A 15,725-nucleotide genomic window follows, 5' to 3' on the forward strand; every position below is an offset into this window, starting at 1 on the left:
GGCATAATTCGTTCACAGAAAAATGTCTGGATTGCTAAGTATCGAAATACTAATACTATTTTTTCAGACGTACATTTCTTCCTTTCTTTTTTTTTTTTTAAATGCGTTTTGTGTTGAAAGCACCCTGTGTTGCTTCAACGACTAGAAAAGAGAGGGCCAAGTTAGGGCAGCCGTGCGACTGGTCAATGAAATTCGTTAGCTCGGGGCTTCTTGGGCGAGTGCCAGCCCTCCGTCTGCTTCCAGCCTGTTCCCCCAGGAACAGGCTGACGACCCACCTGCCCGGCGGCCGGCTGGCTGGAGGGAGGGGGCTGGAACCCCCGCGGCCGGAGAGAGCCGAGAGCAAAGCGCCGCGCGCGGCGGGAGGCGGAAGGTCAGGGGAGGAGCTGAGCCTTTCTCCGGTCCGCGAGCGAGGTCTGGGCTATGCGGGTGCCCGGAGAAGCGGTGGTTCAGTCTCCGGCCATCGCGGCCGCCGCCCAGTCGGCTGTTCCGCGGCCAGGTGCAAAATGCCGTGTCATTGGGAGGGTCTGCGGCCGCAGCATTGAATTACAGCCCAGCCGGGCCCGGGTAGGGCAGCGGGGGTGGAAGATGAGCAGAAGCCCTTGTTCTTCTCCGAGCGCCCGCTGACCAGCGGGGTAAGCAGCACCCGGGAGACCTGCTTCTCAAGAACAGCAGCTCTGAGCTGGAGCTAGGGCTCTCACCCGACGCCCTTTCACCAGCCCGCTCCGCTAAGGGACCCCGGGGCTGCGTCTCCGCCCTCCCGCCCTTCCCCGGCGCCGGGACCCTAGCTCGCGCCAGTCATGCTGAGGGTCTTCATCCTCTATGCGGAGAACGTCCACACCCCGGACTCCGACATCAGCGATGCCTACTGCTCCGCGGTGTTTGCAGGTAGGAGGGGCCTGTCGTCGCCGCCGCGCCCTGGTTGGGGTCGGGAAGGGGACGCGGTGGCTCTCCACCCTGGAGAGCTCCGGGACTTGAGAGACGAAAGTCCTTGCCCTTGACAGACTGACTTGGAGTGTTGCAAAGACACACGTCCATGGGGAGGGCTGACTCAAACGGAAACTGAGGCAACAAGAGAGAAGTGAGTGGAGCTTCGCCGGGCGGCTTAGGGCTTGGAAAGCAGTTCGGCATTTCATCTCTCATCTCTTTTCTGATCTCTTAAAAGACGTCTTTCAGCACTGTGGGCAGCAAAGCACTGTGCTGAGAGACTCTCCTCCTTTCCCCGGATGGCTGGGCCCCAAGCCTATTTATAAATAGACTCTCTTCCCTCAGGCTCCGGCCTGGGCGGCTCACCTTGGCCTTTGCTCTCTTTTAGAGATAGGGCTGGCTGGCTAGAAGGGACACGGGGCAGGGGTACGGGCCCACCTTTGCTCTGGGCTCAGGATGGGGGAAATTTAGCAGTTGACATATGTCACCGGCACTAGGTACTAGAAAAATCCTTGAGGAACTTAATCCCTGTCACCAGACTGGAGCATGCAGCAAGTGGTATGTGGGGTGGTGGTGTCTCCGTCTTCAGATTGAGGCTTCCTTAAGCAGGGAGCCTGCTCCTCTGTGGGGTTGGGACCTCCCACAGCGAGGTCTTCAGATGGTTATGACTGGACTTTTCCTCCCAGAGGTGAGGGCTGGGCCCTGTCTACTCCTGTCTGCTCAGGGTCAAACCAGAGCTGGGTCTGTACAGCTGGGTCTTTGGATTTAGAGCCATACAAGATGGACCAGGGGAAAGAGTGTGCGAACCCATCTCTACCATCTGTCTGTGGGTTTGCTCTCAGCCTCCAGTACCTGTCACTCCCCTTCTATCCAGAGATCTAACGTTAAATCTGCCTACATCCCAGGTCCCCAGAAATCATAGCATCAGTGGGTCCCTGACTACCCAGCAGACACACCTTTTCAGTTTCACAAGCTCCTGAGTCTACCTGTTCCCAGACCCTTTACTGCATGTGCTCCCAGACACATGCACACCTGAAAGGGCATGTGACACCTGCAGTGTTCAAAAGGAGGGACACTCAGAGCAAGCAAGCGTGTGTCCACAAGCGTGCATGTGTGCACATGTGCACTCACACACACTTTTCTGGGTGTGGGATTTGGGGCTACCTGAGGAGTCACTGAAAAAGCCTGTGGCTTGGAAAGTGTCAGGGACTAAGGGTGGGGAGGGACACTGGGAGTGGGAAAAAAATACTCCATCTATGCTTTTTTCCCCTAAGGTACTACTTTGACCTTTTCTGGACCAGTTCCCCATAGTTGCCTCAGAAAATGAGCTTTGTCAAGGTGTTTCCGGGAGGGTGGTCAAGAACGTACATTGGTGGCCTCCCCACTTCCTCTGCATCCTTAGCTCTGGGAGGCCAGGCTGGGGATCACTTGCAGGGGCCAGACTTACAGCCTGATTGTGGGTCTTGGGCTCCACCTTGCACAACTCCAGGAAGCACTACTCCCGCTGCCGTAAATATCCCCTGGTACAGCGGAGGGAGGAAGGACACTCTGGGCATGAAGCCTCTTCCTCAGGCTTCAGTACCCTCCCCCATGCACAGTCATCCAGCCCCAGGACTGAGGAGACTGTGAGCCACTCCCTCTGGAATTGTGCTGTGCCCAAAACGAACCCCCGTGAGGGGCCACCTGGAGCCCCTGCCTCTGTTCTCAGGGGTCTGGTCTCTGGAGTCCAGCCAGCCTGAACCAGATTCAGGCTGACCACACCTGACCACACCTCCCTCATCAAACATCCCTTCCCCCCAACCCTAATACACACTTGCCTCATACTTCATAGTTCCCCTTTGCCTGGCCAGCTCAAAACCCTCTTAAGAGGAGAGAAAGAATGAATAATGAATGGGAAGCATTTTCTAACCTCAGAAGTGCTTTGATCACATGAAGCACTGCTAGTGTGGCTTCTCTCCTGGAGTTATTATTTCAGCCCCAAGGGCTGTCTGGAGAAGTCCTCCCATCTTCCATCTGTGTCCCTGACTGAGCCTCCTCCTCCCCATCTTCCTGATGGCAGTCTGCAGTCCTACCTGTTGCCTGCTGTCTGGTCCTCTGGGTGGGCTTCTCCTTCTCGGGGGAGAAAGGAGTATATTGTCTGTGCTGACATGGGTGCCCCCAACTTGCAGAGGGGGCTGACTGGAACACCCTTCCTCCCCCCCAATCATCACAGTCACTGCCAGGCAGTCATGGGGAATGCAGTCCCTCCTCCTCAGCTCTGGCCACATTCCACCTCCTGCATCAGCCAAGTTCTTAACCCATGTCCAAATTTGGCCTCTCTGCACATTTGGGCCTGCTCACCCTCCTCCTAGCCAGAGCCGGGTTAATGAATGATTACACAGAAGGCGCTGGTCTCAGGGACACACTACTCAGCAAAACACCCTTCTGGGAAGACTTCTCTCACCAGCTGGCCTGGATCTGGCTTTCCCAGACCCCTTAGATTTGGGGCCTGCACAGCCCTATATTTGACTCTGTGATTATAATATCCCATTATATATATTATAATATCTCATTATGTTATAATATCCCATTATATAGATATATACACACTATGTATAATATCCCCTTATATTATTATGTCCATGCATTCATACATTCATTTCATGCTCACAGCAGCTTTGTGAGGCCAATGGCAGCAAGATTAATCCCTTTAGAGGTGAGCAAACAGGCCCAGAGAAGTGCAGGGGACTGGCCAAGGTGACACAGAGGCAAAAGAATGAACAACCCCACCCCCACCCCCATCATCATTGCTCTCAGTTGTTCTTAGCTTCCAGAGCGGATAATAAGAAAATGCTTTGGAAAGCATACCATATGTCGCCCACATGCAGGCTACCCTGGGCCTGAGCCAGCCCAAGGGAGGACTGAACTTGGGGTAGGTACCCAGCTTGGATTGAGTCAAAGTGGGGGAAGGGTAGGGCTGCAGGGATCCCAGATGAGACAAATGACCCAATGCTGTAGGATTCTGATTTTGAGATTATGTTTTTACCACAAGGAGAGAGAATGGACTTTCATTAAAGTCAATATTCCATTTTCATAGGCTGTTTCTCTAAAACGCTAGAATAATCCCATGAAAGAGAGGCATTTAACTGATACTATGCTTACTAGGTGCTGGGCCTTGTTCTAAATACAACTCATCTAATATGAGCTATACCTTGTTCCAGTTGTAATTTGTAGCAGGCACTAATAGCAACCATATAAAGCAGCAACTGTTACTACTCCTTTGTACAGATGCGAACTCTGTTGCACAAAGAAGTTAAGCTATAACTGATAGGTAATAGTAGAGTCAGGATTCAAGCATGGGTGGTCTGGGTCCACAGCCCTGTCTGTAATGACTACCATATCCCACTGGTCTTAGCTTTGATTTTTAAGATGCAAGCAGTAAAAAGTGGAAGGGCAGGATTTGAATCCAGGATTGGCTTGTACCTGGAACCTCATCTGACATTGCCCCCTCACAGTCTGCCACATCACTCATAGTGCCTCTACTCTCACCCAGTCCCTTTCTTACCTGGGCACAGATTCCTCATGCTTACTCTCTGATGTGGAGGAGGCTTTCTTGTCTCTGAGGGGGGTTCTCTGCCCTTCTGCATCACCCTCTCTGGAGCTCATGGGACCAATCAGTCACTAGGTGGTCCACGGTGCCCCCTTTACATAGTTCTCTTGTGTAGGGCCATCTGACTAGTGTCTGGTAGGCCTGTGGTGGCTTCATAAGGTCTTATTAGCTGAGACCAAGGTCATAGGTCTTGGGGCAGTGATATGGGCAGCCTGTAGGCATTCTGGGGCTGCTACAAAGGGGACCAGGTAACTGGACCCCAAGCTTGACCAGTCCAGTGTGAAGTTGTGTGGAGGGCTCCGGTCCTATTTCCTCTGGCTGCCCCTTTGGAGCAGTCCCTTCTGATCTGAAGGAATTAATTTGTCTACCTGCCTGATGGCTGGCTGTGGCCCTCACCTTGGTGCTAGGTCTTTCTTGGAACAAACATTCTTCAAATGATTCCCCAGATCCACAAATCTTCTGAATCCCTCTCCCTAAGGTAAACTCATTTTCTTTCTCTATTGGCTCTATTGAACCAATCTCCTTCCAGATTGGTTCACTAGAATGAAATGTTAAGCAGAAGGGCACTAACATCTGAGCACTATGCACCAGGCACTCTGCTGGAGATGCTATTGTTTGGCTTAATCATCCCAACACTTCTGCAAAGCGGCATTCTCTTGATTTCACAGAAGCAAACACAGACTCTGAAAGGTCAAGTCACATGTCTCAGGTCTCACACTTAGAAAAGGGTGGACTGGGATAGAAGCCCAGGACCGACTGATTGTTTCTGCTATGGAACAGTTCTTCCTCGGGCAGTCACGTAATTTTAACCATGGCAAGAATCACCTCCGCCTGTGCATTCCACACCCTTGGTGGACACGCAGGTGCCTCATGGACCCAGCTGGCTGGAGGGAAACGTCTGTGGGACACATTCTTTAATGCACATGAGGAGTGAAGGCAGAGAATGCATCCGACCATCTATACTCCTGGGGGGGGTTGGATTTTGGCATATGTACCCCAAAGGAATCCTGTAAACCCACATGCAGAGTGTTATCTCAGGGTTGATGTCTCTGAGCATGGTTTGTTTGTTTTTGGTACCTTTGTGTCAGAGTGGAAAAAATATTAAATCCCAGACATGAGGAGAATCAAGCCTGGGGAGACCAGCCAGCCGAACTCCAACAGTAAGAAAGAGCCCTGTTCAAAACACCCCATTCTTGACAGTCAGGGCGATAGGAATCCAAGTAGGTGACAGAAGATAATAGGGGTCACAAACTCACATGCCAAGGGGCGTCTGGCAGGTGACATAACTAAGCACATGCATGTTGGGTGAAAGGTGGTGGGAAGTGTGAGTCTCTCCACAGATGCCGGATAATTGGTGTTGGGCAGTGAATTTGCACTCATAGGCCAAATTCTCTGTTTTTTTTTTTTTTTCCAAGAGAAGGGGTAAATCCAGAATGGTATGGGAAATCTCTGATGTTTAATCAAGCTACAACCTTGCTATAATACATTGTGTTGCTTAAAGACAACAGGTCTGTAGGCTGCGTGTGTCCTGGGGACACCTGTGACAGCATCTGAGATCCTGGTTTCTGGCTCTCTGGGAAACCAGCAGCCAGTCTTTCATTTGGGATTATCTGCGAGCACCTTTCCAGGACTATACTGGTGGAACAAATTGGGGAGAGCTTTAGTTCCCTCCCCCTTACCTCTGTCAGTCCTGAATGTCATTGCAGTTAATATAACATTGTAAGAAAAAGCTGACTTACCTGCAAATCTAGCTTCAAAACAGGTCATCAGTGCCTTGCTACCTGATGGGGGCTCCTATGCCATCCCTGTCACTAGAGTCCAGGGTGACAAAGAGTTGTCCTTAACCTGTGGCTTTAGGTGGGATTGTAAGTTAGCCCTAACTAATGGTAGTGTGAACATGGTAGTCTCTCTTACTCACATAATAGTTGGGGTGTGAATAGTTCTGACTGATAAAGCTCTAGCCTACAAGGCTTTCCAGAACCCCAGATCCCTCTATCCACTGGCGTCCATTTGGTAGTATCATCTGTGATGACTCATCATCACAATGGGCTGACATGGCCCTCCCCTTTAAGGATGCAGCCGTGTAGTTACAGATGTCCCTTCTACTCCTATCTCATTAGTCATCATTTGGTTTTATGGCCACAACTAGCTGTGAGGGGCACTGGGAAATATGGTCTTCCTATTTGGGTACCACATGTATAGGTAAAACTCTCTGGAAAATGTTCATGGAAAAAGAGGAGAACATCTCTGAGGGGATACGTTGACTTCTCAAGACACTCTCCATGACAGCTGCATTCCTTCAGACAAGTCTCCTTGGAAGGAAGCCCCCTTGAGTCCTAGGTCCCAGTTTGACATCGCCAAGGGAACAGTCAACTATCTGATCAGGAAGAAGTGCTGGGAGTGAACAGCAGCCAGGCAGGGAGATTGGAGTTTGGTGTGAAAAAGAGGTCTCGGGAAGTGTCCAGGGCTCAGATTACCAGCTGCTATCCCTGATTTACAGAACAGGCGTGTGGGGCCCCCGTTCCTTGGATAGTCCTTTAAATAATTAATTAATTAATTAATATATATTTTTAATAGAGGCATGTTATTTATTTATTTGTTTGTTTGTTTTTGTTTATACATGCACTGGGTACAGTCAGAAGCGCGGGAGGGTGAGAGAATTCACCAGAGCCAGAGCGGGGAGCAGAGCAGGCAGAAGGACCGAAGTACACTGCTGAGGGGAGCAGCGGGCGGCAGGAGAGGTCTGTGCGCCATGTGGGACCCTCCTCTGGTTGCCGGGGAGCAGCCGGCAACCCAGCAGCTTTGCAACCCAGCGCTCAACCGCTGCGCCACCGGGGAGGCCCCTGTTCCTTGGATATTAACCAAATGTTTGTGAAAGTCCCTTGGAATATACATCTGAAATATTAAATATGGCCCTACAGATTTCTTGTACTTACTCTGATGGATTATCTCAGTAGGGGGTAGGGTGCGATGTGGTAGGCAAAATGAGTAAGACAGGCATTGTGACAGTAAGAAAAATATACCCAAAACCCCCCCTAGGGGGCAGTACTGTCCTCTTCAAGAACCATGGACTTAGCCTCATCGGGGTGGGAAGGGACACTGAGGATGCAAGTATAACATATATTACACCAATCCAGGATAGCCCTTGCACAGGAAATACTTGGCGGACTGAGACCTACTTGGTCCCTGCCCACATGGACCCAGTCCATCGTCTAGCTAGATATCAGACAATGACTTATTCCTTAAATACTTAAATACTCTGTGCGGGAGCTTGTAGGAGGTCAGAGATGGCTTCCGCAGGGAAGCGATGTTTAAGCTGAGGCCTGAAGGGTGAATGGAGGTAGCCCTGTAAGGTCAGGGGGAAAGACAGTTGCAGGCAGAGGGGCAGCAGAACTGGGAGCTGAGAGGGAGCTTAGCATGTTCCAGAAAGTGAGAAGCCACTGGAGCTGCAGCACCGAGTGAGGGGCTGAGTGGCTTGACCTCGTAGCTGGAGGGAAGGGATTCGAGCTTTATCCAACAAGTCTTTGCAGGGTTTTCAGCAGGGTGTGACCTGACCATGTTTGTTTTAAGATCATCTGTCACCAGTGTGGACAATGACCCACAGGTCACCAGAGTGACTGTGGTGACCATTGAGGAGACCATAAAGTCTGATGTTCTTAATGTCTGCTCATCCTAGAGCTTGTTGACAATTGGAGCTACATGTTTCTTTATTCCTATGAAACAGGAGAAGGGGTCGGGCTTGTTCATTCACAGAACATAAGCCTGTCTCTTCAGGGGAACAACTCAGGACACAGCAGGAGAGACGGCAAAGGATGTGGGCACAGATGCTCTGGGGGTTAGGTGGATGGGAGCCTGAGAAAGTTCTTTACTGAGTAAATAGGGAGCAAACTGAGAGGGAGGCTGACCATGGGGTGCTACAGCTTTGGGGAGAGAGAAAAGTATGAAATTGTCATGCAGGAGAGGGAGGCTGAAGAGAATGTGGAATAGAATATGACGACCCAGCAGCAGTAAGTGTCCACCTGAGTAAGGGGTCACGGATATTGTGACACGGCGGTTTGCTGGGTTCTTGTCCAACATGTTTAGTGTTTAGGATCCAGGGGTGGAGCAGGCAGAGTTGGATGTTGTCAGGATTATCGGTTAATGTTTGGCCATATGAATATGCTAAATTCTCAAAATAAGATTGGGGAAAGGAAGTTGATATTTTATGGGGAGGAATAACTGGTCACAGACTTGAGGCTGAGTGAAGAGGTCAGTGAGGTTCTGGGAGGTGGGTGGAAGGCCAGTACCCCGCCCAATGGTAGGTGCTGGGTACTAGGTGTAGGTGCATAGAACACGATGGCTGCAAGAGAGCTCTCCCAGCTGGCTCCTGCTCCTCACTCAAAGTGGGTTTTCTCTTGCGGAAAACAAGTCTGTCCAGGAGACACACCACAGCCATCCACAGCTTTTAAAGACACTGAAAACACGCCCCCTGGTGCCAGAACTGGAGATACACCGAATTAGAATGGCTCTAACCAGTGGCAATGTGAAATCTTTGGAGAAGTTGTGTGCTGACTGGATCAGACATACAGAGGAGAAGAATCTTAAAGGACCAGTGTGGATACCTACCAAGACTGAGAATCACTACAAGAAAAATCTTATGTGGTGAAGGACTTGGGATTTTCTTTTTTTTTCAGATGAGGACCCACAGCAGCTCAGTGACTTGCACACTGCTCCTGAGATTGTTAAGCAGACTACTTACATCTCTATCCAGCCAGGAGTAGAAGTTGGAGTCGCCATTTTAAAATAAAAGGATAACCACTATTTTTTTTTTTTTTTATGTTCATCAATTGCAAAGGAACCAGTCATAAAACATGAAATCCTGTTAAGGGCTATCACCTCTTAGGGCTCACACTATAAGCAGTTACCCCCATGGGTAGGGGTGAGGGGACCTAGAGATTGCAGGTTGCAGTGGATATTGCAGAGGACTGAATGGGCACCGGGTGGACCCTGTGTCCCCGGGGAAGGAAATTCAATTTAGGCACTGGCCCCGGAGAGAAGTGACCCTAGACTGTTTAGAGAAGGCTCAGAGGCTGGTTCGCGAAGGCTCGAGCGCGGGTCTATACCGGAAAGGCTGCCTCCGCTCAGAACAAGAACACGGATAATGGGGCAGGACTGCGCTAAGGCCGGGACTCGCGGCGCCCCGCGCACTCTGCGGCTCCGCAAGCACTTCCTTCATCACCAGCTCCAATTTGCAATTTTCCGCAGACACGCACTCGTCTCTGCCTCCTGATCACTTTCTCCCCTCGCTGTCGCTCATTTCTCCTTCGCATCCATTTGAAGCGCCCTTAGCTTGCGCGCCGGGACTGGGCGCGGCGGGGAGGAGGAGGCCTGGATGCTTGGCCGTCCGCTAACTCGGCCCCGGCGACCGGGGCCCCAGCGGTCTGCTCACGCTGGACCGCCAAGCTGTGCTTCCCGCCTCAGTGGCGCTTCCGTTCCTGGCCCCGGCGAGCACTCGCGGTGGGAGGTGGGGGACCCGCGCCCCCACAGGCGCCTGTCTGACCCCTGCCCTGCCCCTCCCGCTCCGCGCAGGGCGGATCCGGGTAGGGGCCGGCGGGGAGGGTCCGCCCAGCGGGTGTCCGGTGTCCTCCCAGAGGCCTCTCCCAGGCGTTGGCGACTTCTCCGCGGAGACGCCGCGCGCTTGGGTGCCTGGGTCCTGGGTCCTGCCTGCGCGCATTGCGCGCCCTGAGCGGCTGAACCATGCTATGCTGCCTGCTGGCGAGAGCCAGCAACCTCCCCACGGTGAAGAAGGACCGGCGCAGCGACCCCGTCGCCAGCCTGACTTTCCGAGGTGAGAGCCCCGGGGGCGCCGCGCCGGTGTGCCCTCCTCTCCAGACCGTGCGCGCGACCTGGTCTGCGCCCCTCGCTCAGGCACTACCTTTAGTCAAGGCCACAGTTTCTTCCTTTGTCAGCAGGGACAGAAATCTCAGCCCTGTCGTCTATAGAAGCGGCGATGAGGATGAAACAGAGCACAATAAATGCCACAATGCTCTGAATTTTTGGAAAACCGAAAGTAGCATAAGTCAACATTAACAGTTTTCTAAGACCGAGGCAATAACTTCTCTTAAGACTTTACCGGGCAGCGGACATGGGTGGCTTGGAAGATGGGTGAAGAACAACGAGAGAAATCAGGGTTACTCAAAAAACTAGGCTTACTTTGAAATTTATGTCTTTATTTAATACATTCATTCACTCATCTTTATTAAACACAGGCCATATTGAATCCACCATGTCTCAGTTGCGAGGAAAAGGAATAGAACTGGACGAATATGGCCTTGTCATAAGGAATTTTGAGGGGTGTCAATGATGTTTTCCAAATTCAAAATCTAAGCACCTACATGAGGTGCTTAGCAAGAGAGGGTCTTTCTTTGGGGTAGCAAAGAACACCCAACTCCTGTCCTCATTCAAACAGGCATCCTAACCCAACTTCAAGGCAGACATTCCCACGGGAGGAGGTGTCTCAGGAGGGGGAAAGGGAAGAGGAAGAATCTGTCAAAATTAAGAGAAGGAACAATGGCTGTGAGTCAGGACCCCAGTTCTGCAAAGAAAGATAAATAAGGAGAGGAGAGTTTTCCTCTCTCAGGGAGGCATATATCCTGTGGTTTTATGGAGTTAAAAAATACATGACATTTTTTGGGGGGTGGGAGGGCAGGAGGGGAGGGACTGGGGTCAGAATGGGGGGGTTGAAATTGTATGGGGAATATAAAAATAAAATTTATTATTAATTAAAAAAAATAAAAAAAATACATGTATTACAAAAGATGGTCAAAAGAGGGAAAGGTGGTGTTTTCATAAGATTTGGAAACAGTGGGAATACCAAGGTTTTTTTTTTTTTTTTGGTTTAGACATATTATCTCCATTTGCTTCTCTAAGTACCCAATATAATAATAACCATAGATGAAAGGCACAATTTGGCAATTGAGAACTGTGTGTAACTTTTAATCTTTGTAATGGGGCAATTGAAAAGTGTGAGTTGAAGCATTTTAGAAAACGTTGCTATTTTCATTAAATGGTGACATTCCTGGAACCCCCTTATGAAACTCAGCTTGAGGACAAGTCCCTTGCTGTACCGTATCATCAAATTTCTGTATAGAAATTGTGGGGTTACCATTGTCTGGAAAAGAAGTTCCCTAAAGATCCTGAGTACAGGGACCTAGGGCAGTCTAGGGCTCATGGATGTTTTGAAACTCTTTTGGGTCTGTTCACAGTTTTCTTTCCCTAATTCTGGAACAGTCTTGTGGTGGCTACCATTCTCTCCATTTTGCAAACTTTGGGAAGGTGAATGATGTGTTCAGGTCAGTGGTCACTATCAGTGCCTGGAGTGGACAATGCTCTTCAGTCAGATAAGTGACCCCTCTTGGCTGTTACCATGGCCTAGATGCCCCAAGAGCATGCAAATGACTTCTAATTTCTGCATCCTCACCTTTCACAATGCCTTACTACTTATTGGCACTGACAAGCCCCTAGCAAAACTGAGATATAATAGAATGTAACATCACCAACTATTGAGACTCTATTTGTCTTTCAAAGCCTGACTACAATGCCACTTTCTCCAGGAAGGCACCCAGGATTCCCTTAACTATTATTGGTATCTCATTTCTGGATCCACAGCATCTTGTTGGATGAGCTAGCCCACTCACACCGTCAGCCTGTGGTCAGTTCTTGGCTCCATACTTGGGATGCTGTGACTCAGGGCAGCAACCTGTCCTATTCATCAGGATGTCTGGGTACTGAGCAGAAATAGTGCTCTGTTGTATTTGTGTTCTTTCTGGCCCAGCTTCTAGCTGTTCTCCACGTATACCTGAGCGCTTCTGGCAGTCAGGGGCAGTGATCCTTATGCTTTCCTCTTCCTGGGAATCCCCTAGCAAGTATTTTTGAAAGACAAATTCCTGGATTCCCTCCATGGAAGTTCTGATGCAGTGGGTTTAGGTGACCGAAGAATCAATACTTAGCACACAGAAACAGGCCATTTTGGAGGCACCCTCTGAGAACAATTGCATGAGATGTGGTGAAAGGTGAGATGAATGTGACTGCTTATATGGTGTCTCATGCAGCAGTTTGGAGTTGAGTTGATGCTAGGGAGAGAGCTGTTAGAAAATTGAACCCAGAACTTACAGACTAGCTAGGCTGGGGCACTCAACCCTGTCTATATATCAGAACACATGGGAGAGCTTTAAAAAAGACCATTGTCCACCTTCCTGTCCCCCTTCTCTTTTGAAGCTAAACCCATGGAGGAGGGGCCCAGATTTAAAGTGTTTCTAAAAAATTTTCCAGACGATCTGGATGAACAGTTAGGATTGAGAAGCGTTGAGCCCAACCCCCTCATGGCACAGATGGGACGTGTCCTGCTCGCATAAGCCAGCCTGCGCTGAGTGCTTGGCTGACATACACAGCACCAAGTGCGTGCGCCTGGCTGGCCCCGCTCTTCCTTGCAGTTGTTCCCCAGGCATTCCAGCCTTGGATGTAATTTCAGGACCTGCCTCCCAAAATAGATAATGTGCTGTGGGAGGCTGGACTCTGAGGGGATTTTTTTGGCTTCCTTATCTCAGGGCTTTCGGGTAAAGACTACTAATGAGTACTTATCATTCATTTGTTCTTGTATTAATTAGTTCCTAAAACTACCATGGGTACCTAGGTCACAGGAGATCTTTTTGATGGGCCATGAGTGGGGATGGGCAGCCTCCTTTCCTGTAACATTTACTCATCTGTTCCTTTCTTTCTCTCTCTGTCTCTGTCTCTTTAAAGATTTATTTATTTGTACATACATACAGGAACTGGGGTACAGGCCAGAGGTGTGTGTGTGTGGGTGGGGGGGGTGTGTGAGATGATTCACCAGAGACAGAGTGAGGCACAGAACAGGCAGATTGACTGAAATACATTGCCGAGGGGAGCAGCAGGCAAGCCAGGAGAGGTCTGCTGCGCCATGTGGGTAGCTCCCTGCCCTGGAATCAAACTCTTTTTTTTTTAATTTAAATAATAAATTTTATTTTTATATTCCCTCATACAATTTCAAACACCCCATTCTGACCCCAATCCCTCCCCTCCCGCCCCCCACCCCCCAAAAAGTGTCTCTGGTTCATAGTTTTTTGTTGATTTTGATTTTCACTTTCTTATATTCATTTTCCTGGTCCCTTATTTAAGTTTTCTAGATTCCTGCCATGAGTGAGACCATCCGGTATTTTTCTTTTTCTTTTTGGCTTATTTCGCTGAGCATGATCCCTTCCAACGCCATCCATGTTGCTGCAAATTGCATGTGTTTATCTTTTTTGAATGCTGAGTAATATTCCATGGTGTATATGGACCACATCTTCTTGATCCAGTCATCTATTTTGGGCATTTGGGTGGTTTCCAAAGCTTAGCTATTGTAAATAGTGCTGCTATAAATATAGGGGTGCAGGTGTTCTTTGGAATTGATGTTTCTGTGTCCTTTGGGTAAATACCTAGGAGTGGAATTGCTGGATCATATGGAAGCTCTATGTTTAGTAGGTCCAGAAATCTCCACACAGCTCTCCATAGTGGTTGGACCAGTTTGCACTCCCACCAGCAGTGCAGGAGAGTTCCTTTTTCTCCACACCCTCGCCAACATTTGTTGTTGCTAGTTTTTTTAATATGTGCCATTCTCACTGGTGTGAGATGGTATCTCATGGTAGTTTTGATTTGCATTTCCCTGATGACAAGTGATGTTGAACATGTTTTCATATGCCTGTTGGCCATTTGCATTTCCTCTTCAGAGAAGTTTCTTTTTAGCTCTTCTGCCCATTTTTTGACTGGATTATTTTCTTTGTTGTTGCTGAGTCTCATCAGCTCTTTGCAGATTTTTGTGATCAGTCCTTTATCATTAGTGTTGTGTGCAAAAATGTTCTCCCAGTTGGTGGGGTTTCTCTTTGTTTTTGTTATTGTCTCTTTTGCTGTGCAGAAGCTCTTTAATTTGATGTAGTCCCAGCTGTTTATCTTTGCCTTCACTATCGCTGCTTTGGGTGATGTGTCTGTAAAGATGTCTTTGATGTGCAAATCCCGTAGTGTTTCGCCTATATTTCCTTCTATGTATTTTATGGTTTCAGGTCTTATGTCTAGTTCTTTAATCCATTTTGAGTTGATTTTTGTGTATGGTGTGAGGTAGTGGTCAAGCTTCATTCTTTTGCATGTAGCGACTCTGGGATCAAACTCTTGCTGCAGTGACTGGGGATAGCTTCATAGGTTGCGTCTTAACCCCTTGCACCACCAGGGAGGCCTGTTCCTCTCTTCTGTTTTCCCCTTTTTCCATCCTCTAATGTGATTGTTTATGTCTTGTCATTCACACCTTTAGCTCATAGAACAAATATTTATTGAGCACTTATTACTTGCTGGGTGCTATTCGAGGTGCTGGTGATGCGTGCAAGAACAAAATCAGATCCTTGTTTCCTTGAAGCTCAAAAGTATTATTTCTATGAAGGTCAGATCCCCTGTGTCCCCACCTGGAGTATTTTACCCTGCTTCCTCCAGACTCATCAGCCAGAAACCCAAGAGTCTCTACTGTCCCTTCTCTCTCCCTCATCCTATCAGGTCTTCTGCTCCTCCCTATGTCTCTCTTCCTCCCTTCTTTTCTCTCTTCTGGGTGTCTTTAGACTTTTGGCAGGAGTCTGGGGGATCTTAGAGAACCACCTGAAGGCAGAGGCACTCTTGAGGGGTAAATGTGACTTGCTGGTGTAAGGGAAGGGGCACTGGACTCTCTGAGTCTGACATTTTAAACACTAAAAGTGACTCTAAAGCATTGAAAATAACCTGCTTTCTTTTTTGCAAATATATGTACCCAGTGTAAAAAGGATACAGAATAGAAAGGCATGAGGCAGTACTAATAAGAGGCCCCAAATTCTGATACTTTGAATTAACCTATAACCGGCTTTGACTTATACCCTCCAAGATTTTCTCCCCCTTTAAAAAGAATACAATTAAATTTTTTGTTGTTGTTAAAGTAATATTGGATTTTAGCAGCTGTTAAAATGTTTACTTCATTTAAATCAACATCTGTATATTATAAATTATATTCACTGCAAAAAAGGCCCATTCTATCCTTCATTATACAATTGACCATTTTTATCTAATTTATCCCCTCTTCTCCTTCCTTTCTAGTAATGGCTACTTTAGTCTTATAGTCTCAAAATTTACTTTTGTATAAAATATCAATTTTAGTTGTGAA

The 15,725-nt window shown here is 48.7% G+C and overlaps 1 protein-coding gene across 9 annotated transcripts in view; it reads left to right on the top strand.

Moving 5' to 3' along the window:
* The first annotated feature begins 698 nt into the window (after nt 1–698).
* The window catches only part of DYSF (dysferlin), a 204,254-nt gene continuing 189,227 nt past the window's right edge, over nt 699–15,725 (top strand). For 5 of the 9 annotated variants that reach the window (XM_037527596.2, XM_037527598.2, XM_037527600.2 and 2 more), the window contains exon 1: nt 699–885. In XM_037527596.2, the coding sequence (XP_037383493.1) occupies nt 798–885 (88 nt within the window). In that variant the 5' untranslated portion in view covers nt 699–797. Of the gene's footprint in view, nt 886–10,167; nt 10,341–15,725 lie in introns of those variants that run through there. The other 4 variants (XM_037527597.2, XM_037527599.2, XM_037527601.2 and 1 more) reach the window with 1 other exon arrangement.

This window comes from Talpa occidentalis, unplaced genomic scaffold (assembly GCF_014898055.3).
Source record: "Talpa occidentalis isolate TD23 unplaced genomic scaffold, MPIMG_talOcc4v2.1 talOcc4.5, whole genome shotgun sequence".
Lineage (NCBI taxonomy): Eukaryota > Metazoa > Chordata > Mammalia > Eulipotyphla > Talpidae > Talpa > Talpa occidentalis.